Source organism: Macrosteles quadrilineatus, unplaced genomic scaffold (genome assembly GCF_028750875.1).
Source record: "Macrosteles quadrilineatus isolate MER2022 unplaced genomic scaffold, UCM_ALF_1.0 Scaffold_5__1_contigs__length_97177068, whole genome shotgun sequence".
Classification (NCBI taxonomy): Eukaryota; Metazoa; Arthropoda; class Insecta; order Hemiptera; family Cicadellidae; genus Macrosteles; species Macrosteles quadrilineatus.
The window spans coordinates 1,215,274-1,226,255 of record NW_026542598.1 but is presented as its reverse complement, the minus strand read 5'-3'; the positions used below and the strand labels follow the sequence as shown (position 1 = coordinate 1,226,255).

Sequence of the window (10,982 nt, the reverse complement as noted above, 5' to 3'; positions counted from 1 at the left end):
GATTTCTAGCGGTTGTCTCCCTGAGGAGGTAGTGTATAATAACATTGCAAATTCAACTAATATTTGAATAGCTGCCAATTTTGACGTTGTCCGTTTGAGCTCAGGTTTGCAGCATTGTAGTTTTAACAAAGGACTTTAATTTGATGAGCCTAAAATAAAAACCAATTCTTATATTTAAGATGTTTTTCTGACTCCTAGCGGGCCAACCCCCTGAGGTGATAGCGTATCACTGAATAATGTGTTAACAAATAAAAATATCTGCTCTATAGGAAATAAATGAAATAGCATAAAACTTAAGTGTTACATTTTTATTATTTTTCAAGTTCATTTCATATTGTTGTAAAAAACGGGTATAGTTGAAAGGAGGCTACTTAGTGCAACAAACCAAGTTCTTAAAAGAAATATCTAGACAGATAACATTCCTAAGTTGTTCTTGTAAAATGCTAAAAATAGTAAAACTAACCAGTAGACAATATATAAACATTGTATGTATACACTGTATAAAAGGGGTTCAGGATATGTATATTTATGTCCACACCCCGATTCAGTTGATTTGTCAAATGTTACAGTATTTCGAGGAAATTTTTCTCTCTGCCGTTTGGCAATACAATTGTCTCCTATAACAACCATTTGGCAAGGAAAGCGACATGAACAATTTAAGTGGATTCTTTGCACCAGATGGATACACAACCAGTGTCAATATTCTGAAGTTCATATATTTTCGTGGAATAGTTCAGTCAGTCTAATAATTCCCGTGGTAACTACGGACTTGGTAATCAGCAAACTTCTCTCGAAAGAACCATCGCATTGTAAGTCTGATAGTCGAGAACTCCACGCCATAACTACCATAATGTAGAAAGACAATGGTAACCGTTTCACAGGTCTCAAACCGCTTCTTCAACTTGTGTGTTTTCTTGGAGCTGTGTGTTTTCCTGAGTTGTTGAGCATTCTTCCATCTGACTGGACATTTCTTCTACATATGTAGGTATCTCTATGATTTCACCCACATCTTCTACATTTTCTGCCACTAACATTTCTCCCTCAAAGTCCACGGGAAACTCACCATTGGGTGCCAGGATGATAAAAGAACCTTCCGTGTAAGAGCTGTCCTCAGCATAAGTGACAGGTATCTCGGAGACAATCTGAAAGATTAACATTGGATAATAGATTTTGCTGGTAGGATGTTCATAACATGAAATCAACAAACAACTAACCACAATCCCAAAGACCATGCTGTAGGGAAGGCTGTTCAGGGGTGTTAAAAAATAGTGGTCTGACTTTAAGTGTTAGGAGCCTTTTCCTCATCCTCCCTACATGCTATCCTAATTGACACTGTCTTTGGTCTTTACCAACTCTTTCGTGTATGATACCTTTTTTTAGGTATTGATACATAACGATGAATATGTCTATATAATTGAGATGGATTTATATATAAATATAAAAACAATAAAATGTTTGGTATAAAATAAAAGTTTTGTGTTCTATAAGTGTTTATTTTTATTTAGGTTGGAAGTTCAAGCAAAATTCACTCAGGATATTACCTACCTCCTCAGGTTTTTAAATTTTCCATGTTAATGTATAGCAAGTCTAATTACATTTTCATATCATTACTTTATTTCCAATAATGATGGTTCAAGCCACCTCATCAGTCCTATCAATGTAAATGTAATGTATGCATAATATTTTGGCTCGCTCATCAAAACTTACCTCTTCAAACTGAACACTTTCTTCATTTTCTTCCACTGGTTCTTCCTTCGTTTTGATATATCGAATTTGTTTTCTGCCCTGGCTTTGCTGTAGTCTTCTCCAAATTGTTGTTTTTGAGACCTGTGGTGGAGAAAATGTTAGCTTAAAAACTTTGAGAATACATAATGTGCAGAAAAAAATTACTACAAAATAAATATGTTCAATGAAAAAGTTCCATGAAAATTGATTGTTGAAGCTGTAAGTCTTAAACAGTAATATTGTTAAAATACCTCCGCCGCAGCAAACCTGCAGACTAAGCGAATTTCCATATGCTTAATTGGATTTACACAAAAATGTCTCCTCTCCTTAAAAATATCACATTTATTCCCTATTTAAATAACATTAATTTAACGAGTACTTAGGTTTGCTGCAACAGGGAGGGTAAAAATGTGTTTTTTTTGTAAAATGTTAATAGTTTAGAATGAAATGAATGCATTTTCCAAATGTGATCAAAATATGTTCATAAACAAGCAAACTTACAACATTCTGCATAACTTATTCTTCATAAGAATAACATGGGAATTTTAAATTTACAGTTTTATGGAATTTTCTCCGTAACCATCAGGCGCATAGTAACGATTCAATATACTAAATTATTTGTTTTTTAAGCTCTACAAAATGAAATTGGAAAGAAATGATTTTGGAAAGAAATTGTGAAATTTTGTGTTTTTAGGGGAAAAAATGGGAAAAACCTTTTTTTACCCCACAAAACCCCGTTCCCATAGTCCGATCATGCTGGTTCGCGAACTCGTTCGAATAAATGTAGGTTTACACGTTTGCACCAAATTTCATCAAAATCGGATCATTTTTGCTCGAGTTATCGCGCTAATGGACACATATATATATAAATTTGAACGGATGGTGTTTTTGGCCTCTAGGGACCTCAAAACGAAAAAGTAAATCGGTCCCGGGTCCAGGTCTTACCATGAGTACTACGGTAGGCCTAATAGCTTATTCCCTATAAGGGAAATTCGCTAATTATACATTTAATAACAATTTAACATGGGCCTAAGTCAAAAAGGGTATTTGTAAAAATTAAAACCAATATAGTGTATTCAACTAAATTCCATTTAAAGCCTTTAAATAGAAGCCACAACTTTAAAAACCACAGTAATCAGTAATCAATGATTGATAATTGATAATCACACACTGGCCACAAAACACCATAACCACACAACTTTAAGCTACGGCTGCGACCGGTTACTACTAAATCATAAAAATCAGCTCCAGCTTTGTAACACAGCATCTCAAAGCCCAATTCTAAGGCTGAAGAATGCAGGTCCCAAAGCGGTAAATGTTGCTACCTTCCTACCAATTAAATTGACCATAGTAATTTGATGCAAAAGAAATATAGAAATACCCCCACCGCAGCAAACTTGCAGACTAAGCGAGTATCCAACTAACTGGCTAGATTTCCACTAAAATATTCCCTTAGAATAGTCAGAATTTGTTCCTATTTAAATATTCATTTTATTAAGTACTTAGGTTTGCTGTTACAGGGAAGGTAAAGAGGTGTTTTTAATTCTAATGTGGATAGCTTAGAATGGAATAGGCCTAAACAAAATTGCTAAGTTTCATTCGAATATTGAATCCATAAACAAGCAAAATACAACAGTTTATTATTTATTCTCTATAAGAACTACATAGAAATTTGTAATTTAGGCTACACTTTATTGAATTTTCACCGTAACTGTTAGGCATACAATTACGCTTTGATAAACATATTTATTTCTTTTGTTAAGTTCTACAAAATGGTTTAAAAAGAAATGGTTAATAGGGTAAAAAATTGGAAAAACAATTTTCACCCCATAGACCCCTGTTCTCATAGTCCGATCATGCTGGTTCACAGACTCGTTCACAGGTTTGTACCGAATTTCACAAAAATCAGTTTAACTCGTTTGTTTGAGTTAAATAAATATGAATTGGGTTGTTTTTGGCCTCTGGGAACCTCAAAACGAATAAGCTTATCGGTCCCAGGTCCAGGTCTTGCTATGAGACCTATGGTAATAGAGGTAATAGCTTATTCCCCATATGAAAAATTTGCTAAAAGAGAAAGTGTTAAGTCCTCTATTTGGTTCCTCATGAAATGAAAGTTTTTGATTAGTTATAATGCACCTTGTATGTGCTGGAAGCGGCGGCTTGAGACATGCGGCCCTCTTTGCAAGCGGCCACTGCTTGAGTGAGACGTTGTTGCTTGTAGCTATCTTTGTTAGGCTCTCTTTTGTTGAGACATGATGGTGGAAGTCTTCCCAATTCAACCAGTCGGCTCTTTTCTCTGAACAGCGTTGTCTTTGGAATCTGAAAAATACATAAACTTGGTCAGTAACAACTATCAGACTCTGCATGATTGACATATTTTAGATTCGTCATAGTAAAAAATTTAAAATAGTGCTGTGATGAAATAGAAAAATCTAACATGTTTACCTGACTGTTGACTAAATTTATTAAAAGCAAATTTTACATCCAGACTGAAAGATACATTCAGCCTAAAAACCTCCTTAGATTATATGCAACGTCTCAGTAATTGCACCTCTCATATCCGGCCACCACGGTGTTGTTTTTACCTTATACATGGATGAAACTTTGTTAATCTTCTCCCCTCTCTCGAGAGCTCTGATAGCGGCTTCTTTAGCGTGAGGCTGATATCTCTGACGAGATTTGAGCCGTTGACTCAGAGCGTAGTTGCCGATTACCTTAGTGACCCGTCGCCACAACACAGTCTTAGGTATGCCGTACATTGCTGACGCAGACTGTAAACTCGCACCAGCTGTCAACCAAGTTCACAGTTAATATTTGTAGGCAAAAATCAACTTTTTTGTGCTATGGTCTACTTAGAGCGTTTAAAGGTTACTGAAAAATTACCAAGGAGTTATGTAAATTGCTGAAGAAAACTTTTAGCAAATTTCTCTATAGGGAAGTAGATTTTACCATAGGTGACACAGTAATACTAATTTTTGATCGTCGCTTGCTTAGTAAGGACCGCGGCCAGACCGTCCCCATCCCAACATGTAGTCTTATGGCAGAACAACAAAACAGCGTTGAGGGTGCCATGACGTCATTCCAATGCTTTAATATGGGGGCTTTAAGGAAGAGTCCAAAGTTGCGTGCACACTCTTAAAACAGGGCAGCCACCACGATCTGGATATTCTGTATTGCAAGCTACCGTTATGATGGGTAGAACTGATGTTGGCGCACCTGTTTTTTCATAACTCAAACCATCTATCTAATTTTTAAAACTAGAAAACAACCGAGCTAACCTCGAAATGTTATTTTGGTTTGGTGTAGGCCTAGTTGTTAAATGATTAATGAATAGAGATGTAGGAGTACTGTTCGTGCGTGTATCCTACAGACACTGTTATTAAGTTAAATACAATAGCAGCCTTGGAAAGAACTTTGCATAAATATATATCGTAGGCTAGGCATATGCATGTTTTTATTGCAACTTTGAGCCTTACATTTTTTTCAATTCTTTAACAAACTTGATTGATGTTAGGCTTTCGTTTACATATAAAAATATGCAGAGCCCTTGCAGAGACCTATGAACACCAGCCGCTACTGTACTGTATATACATATACGACTGTGAAGGCGATAACTTGAGTAAAGCCCGGTGTACACACTAAGATAAAACGTAACGATTTGTCTACAAGGACACTGCTTTCTCTGTCACAACATTTTTTGATTGGGTATTTAGTAACCATGACAACTTTAGTAGCCTGTGATTGGGTGATTAGTAACCATGGCAACTTGCTGAATGGGTGGATGAAGAGAAACTCAAGAAAGAATAGAAGAACAAAGAAAAAGAATAAGTGATGTTTTTATGTCATTGTTATCTTTATCGGTGTATTTTAGACTGTTGTTATCTAATATATAAAATTCTCGTGTCACAGTGTTTGTCTGCAAACTCCTCCGGAACGACTTCACCGATCGTTATGAAATTTGGTGTGTAAATTCTGTAGGTATGCGAATCGGACGTAAACTATTTCCCGTTTCGAAATTCTTAAAAGGGCTCTGCCCCAGTGGCTCTGGAGTTTCCCATGTTAACCTTATGAGAAATGGAATTAATGAATCTTAAGGGCGCGCTTTACCCCTGACGCGCAACCGAATGCAAGGGTTTGCAAGATTTCTCTTTTCACCTGCTACATTGAAGATAGAATCAAATTTAAGGTCTCATATTAAAGAGGATGAAATTTTCTATAGTTCTGCGTTTCTATATTTCAATTATCTTTATTACACACCTTATAAACTTGAGTTTTAGTACAAGAAAAAAGGGCCTTTTCGACTAGCCGTAACTTATTTAAAAAACGTTATTTGAAAATTTTAAAAACGCAGAACTATAGATTGGTCTTTTTACTACTATAATCCGTTTAGAGTGCGTAGCTATCATTATTGGTTAATTCGAAAAGAGTAATCTTGGAAACCTCTGCAAATTAAAAATTACCACTGTGCGGTGCCGGCGTCTAGCGGCAGCTCGGGGAAGCTCGCCGGAAATCCCCCTCTCAGCACCGCTTCTCACCCCTCCAATGCTTGATCCACGTGATTCCATCTGTCAAACCCGGCGCTACTCTACCTCTGTGTTTAAGAGTCTTCCGTAGTGGAAGCCATGTTGGATTTCCTCCCCATAAGAACAATGTTAACTTTGGGTCCAAATATCTCATCAGCAAATTGTCATATAATTATGGATAAGGAGTTAAATTTAAGGAATTGCGGTCCTCTAGAGATTGACGTTTTTTATTTCACAATTTTTAATTTTTATAATGAATAATTGATTATTAATTAGCTTAAAATTAAGCTAACTATTGAAAGGAAATGAAAATGGATTTTCGAAATTCAAAAACCTCAGTCAAGAGTCTATTATGTTAAAAATACAAATTATAAATTTCAAAGCTATATCTTAACAAATAACGCCGTTACGTGTCCACAAATGATGTAATGTTTAACATTGTTCTTATGGGGAAGAAATCCAACATGGCTTCCACTACGGAAGACTCTTAACTGTGTTTGTGAAGTTTAGAGATAGTTAAAAGTGAGTTTTTAAATGCCTGGAACTTCAAGGAAAACTCGTGTCAAACGACATTTGACACTTTCCACTAAAAGGAAAAGGTCTACAGCGAAGAATCTTGATAAGTGGCGGGAAAGAAAGAGAAATATTTGGTGAGTGGTTTGTTATAATATTGTTATTATTATTGTTAATTATGTTTAGGAATCAATATAAGCCAATTAATAAGCAGATAATAGTAGTTTACGCAACGATTGCGTTAAGTGAGTCTTTACGACACGAGTAGAAAATTTAAGGCACGAGCCTTGGCGAGTGCCTTAAAAACTTCTACGAGTGTCGTAAAGACTATTAACGCGAGTTGCGTACACTACTTTACCTACGACCGTTTTTTAATTACTATCAATCTGGATTTAATTACTAACAATCACTAATGATAACTTTTTAGAGAGGTTATGTTTTCGTGTATTGTTTTTGCCAGTGAAAGTGATGCAACGACTTGTTGTATAATCAGCTGATTTCCTGTAATTACGTGTTTGTTAAACGTCGTTAAATATTACATTGCTAGCAGCATTCTCACCATAAATAATATTGTATCAGGTACAATTCGGCAAATATTTCATTTATTTTTGGACTTCCACCAACTTAATTAAGAATACGCGAGTATCAACATGAACAAGTCGGATCAACAATTAAATTGGTCAACTGATCAGCTGATCAGCTGATTAGTTGACGTTCGAAGCATTACAATTTTAATTCTTTTCTCTCAATACTTGAACCTCATTGGTCCGTTACCTGTGTGGATATGAGAAAACTATGCGGATATGAAATGAAACTATGCGGATATGAAAGTAAACAGCTGTAAAGTGAAACTTTTCAATTCTAAGAACTGGACTGAAATGGCTACTTTAAAAAACGGTCGTAGGTAAAATAAGTACCGTAACTGTCTTTATAGGTTTGAAGGTCATTGTCAAAATAAGGCGAACTTATGACAAATAAGGCAACAACTGTTATAAGGGTTATAGCTACCAACAGACTGTCATTGTTTTGTTTATAATCCATATCAAAAATCTATACAATCTATATCAGCTAGTACTTTGTGCAGTGAAATATAGTAATAAACAGTGTACAAATAAATCTTAGATCTGTGTGTACCGGATAAGTAAATAACAGGGGGCCATTGTTAAAAATCAAATTATTAGTACCAGTTGTTTATACTCAATACAATAAACGCGCGGGCAATTTTTTTAAATGTGTTTTAGATTACCATAAGCGGGATAACTGTATGATTAAAAAAACTAAATACTTGCCTACTTAATCAATTGATAGATACTGGAAAATGTGTAACGAATATCAAAAGGTCCTTTTTAAAAACATTGTTTTTAAATTATGGAAAGTTTAATGAACCGGAATGAGCAATAAATAATCATTAAAAGGTTTAAAAAGGTAACCTAATCATTATTTAAACTACCCATTTTTTTTCAGCCTAGTATCTGCAAGCGAATGTCAGTCTAACGCTACTGTCTTCCATGATTTGCCAAAAACAGATGAATCAGGCATTACTTCAAAACATAACACAGTCATGTCAGAAATGAACAACAATGATGAAATAATAGAATCTACTGATACAAGGTAAGGTATTAATTCGCCCTGCCTGCCCGTTATTTAGCTTTTCATAAGGTTTATAAAGTATAGATGGTATTAAAGTATAAAAGCTCCTCCGAAAAAATGTTGGAATGCATTTTGAAGATCAACTATTTAGCTAAAACATTACCATTACTAATTAATCCTCTGCATTTAGTCGATCCTTATAAAATAACTGTTCATTGTTGCCAAACTGTGTAGGCCTACAGCTTACACAATCACTCGGAGAAATAAACCCAATTATTATTGAGTACAGTAGGTACAGACTTATCATATACCTTGTTCAGTATATATTTTTTTCAGCTTCGTACGCCTCTCCGAATGTCAGATTAGCGACAGCTTCCATCACAGTACTCCTAAAGACCATGATATAATTTCCAAAAAGGATAACGTTACTGAGGCTGAACCTACAGGAATACTAAACAATGATGATCTGCCTGATGCTGGAAGAGAGACTATTACCATCAGGTAATTAATGCATTATAAATAATATTGATGCTAGCTATTTTTTTTTTTACCAATCACTAACCTTATACAGTAGTATTAACTCGGTAATACAGTACATACAATTTATCTTTTTATCAATTGTACAGAGAATTAAAATATTAATGTTCTAACAGTTACTTGATAAATAATTAGAACTGACTAAAGTCAGTATAAAGTACAGTATTAGTAACTATTGTTGTTCATGTAGTTAAAACTATGTATTTAAAAATGTAAAATGTCTACCTATGTAGAATGTTTATTAAAACTACATTTGTTAATTTTAAATCGGTAAATACGTTAAATTTGATTATGTTTTTTGCAGGCGGAATGACAGTCTTGACAGTGACAAAACCAACTACAATGCTCTCTCCGGAGTGGTAAGTACATACGTGTAAGAAATGTCCTATGTTGATGAGGGAAATGGTCTTTACCTTTTTTATCATTTAAAATTACTGAAAACATTAGGTTTGTTTTTAATAATAGGTTTGGCTGAAAAAATACTATGTTAGTTTTGAAGTTATTGTTCTATGTCCAACCATTGCAGGGATATTAAAATTGCTAAACACCAAATTGCTAAAATTGCCATTCATAAATCGAAAATAAGTGAAGATATAAACCTAAATAACTGGAACTTGGTATCAAGCTTCATTCACTTTATTGAATCATATTGATGATTGCATAAAACACACTAATTATGCTTGTAAAAAAATGTACTATCATCCTTTGAACGACCATTCTTATTGCGTCACATTTCATTTTCAAGGCTTGCATCATGGGGTATAAGACCAAGAAGGTTCTCTTTGTCGGGGTTCGCAACTCTTATTGTTCTATCTGTGCACGGGCTGAGTACAAACAAATCCAACCAGCTGAACATGTGTGCTATAAGAATTGGACCAAGTCATCGACGGCAATGGAGGCTGACATAAGTGGAAGGGTTTAAAAAAAGTATCGAGATGTACAACTTGAAGTACGTGAATGTAATAGGTGAGTATTTTTTCGTAGGTTTGTCTATAGTTTACTTGCAGATAGGGTTTCTTCAAATATCGAAAATGCAGGCAAAAATTACCATAACTTTTTTTTAGCTACATCAATCAAATTTCAGATTTGTCTGTACATTTCTTACAACTATGAACGTTTTCGATAATTTTACCCAAAATATGAATAAATATGGAAAAAAAATTACATTTCATAGAATATGAAAACAGAGATAAGTCTTATCTCAATTTCTATCGGTCTGTCTGTTAATTGGTCTATTGTTTCATTTATATGTACGTCCACACACACACATAAGGTAAGGGAATTTTAGATCATTTTTCATAGATAAATGATCAAAACACCCAAATCCATTTATTTTATTTTAATTTTGTTACAGGTGAAGTGTCCAGCGTCTGCTAAAAACCTAACACCAGCAGAGGCAGTGCGTCAGAAAGTGATAAAATTTTGTTATCTCAATGACGAAGGAGAGCTGAGATTGAAAACACACCATTGCTACCATTACCAAGTGCAAGGGCAGCTTCATATAACCGGGAAGAAATACTGTTTGTTTGTAGTTTGGACACCTCATGGTTTGTCAGTGGAGAAGATCATGAGAGACGATGAGTTCTGGAGGAAGAATATGGAAAATCCACTAACTGACTTCTATTTCAAATGCATTCTGCCAGAACTTATTGATCCCAGATACCCAAGAGGGCTACCCATCAGAGATAGGATATAAATTCTATTAGGGTCTATATCCGAGATTTAATTCATCAAATCATCAAAATCTATAATCCATAATCAACTCAATCATCAAATCCTTATTAATAAATATATTTTCAAATAATTTTATAATCCTACCGAGTTTTTAAATAGTTGCCATGTAATCCAGGATGTGGACTAGGGTCCTGTTGGAAAATAAAATAATATTAGGTACTCTTTATGTATTTGTTGTGTATACTTTGCATATAGTGAAGAACAAATTATAATGTGTATTTGTACGTCATGTACACAAATTTACTTTTTTTACTGCCAATGTCCATAATTTTAAGATGTCTAATGGTGTAGAAAAAAAGTAATAATTTTGAATAACAAACATAGCTTACTTCGCTACATTCTACCATAGATGAAACAAAC

At 34.6% G+C, this 10,982-nt stretch overlaps 2 protein-coding genes across 2 annotated transcripts in view; one reads left to right on the top strand and one right to left on the bottom strand.

Moving 5' to 3' along the window:
• Window positions 1–305: 305 nt before the first annotated feature.
• LOC128995414 (uncharacterized) overlaps window positions 306–10,982 on the bottom strand; it is a 37,039-nt gene continuing 26,362 nt past the window's right edge. Inside the window, exons 6-9 of the mRNA XM_054420425.1 lie at window positions 4,311–4,513; window positions 3,862–4,044; window positions 1,708–1,827; window positions 306–1,142 (exon numbers count right to left, since the gene is read on the bottom strand). Coding sequence (XP_054276400.1) covers window positions 885–1,142; window positions 1,708–1,827; window positions 3,862–4,044; window positions 4,311–4,513 — 764 coding nt within the window. The 3' untranslated portion in view covers window positions 306–884. The remainder of the gene's footprint in view (window positions 1,143–1,707; window positions 1,828–3,861; window positions 4,045–4,310; window positions 4,514–10,982) is intronic.
• LOC128995415 (uncharacterized) lies at window positions 8,277–10,762 on the top strand. Its single transcript, XM_054420426.1, has 5 exons — window positions 8,277–8,372; window positions 8,688–8,852; window positions 9,193–9,247; window positions 9,634–9,854; window positions 10,243–10,762. The coding sequence occupies exons 1-4, from the start codon at window positions 8,323–8,325 to the stop codon at window positions 9,808–9,810; spliced, it is 447 nt and encodes a 148-aa protein (XP_054276401.1). The 5' UTR covers window positions 8,277–8,322; the 3' UTR covers window positions 9,811–9,854; window positions 10,243–10,762.

What these genes read in the sequence shown, in the direction of transcription:
- LOC128995415 (XM_054420426.1), top strand. Translation starts at nt 8,323, where the DNA reads ATGTCAGAAATGAACAACAATGATGAAATAATAGAATCTACTGATACA. An exon ending in AGAGAGACTATTACCATCAG is followed by an intron (nt 8,853 to 9,192) that starts GTAATTAATGCA and finishes TGTTTTTTGCAG; the next exon opens with GCGGAATGACAGTCTTGACA. An exon ending in ACAATGCTCTCTCCGGAGTG is followed by an intron (nt 9,248 to 9,633) that starts GTAAGTACATAC and finishes TTCATTTTCAAG; the next exon opens with GCTTGCATCATGGGGTATAA.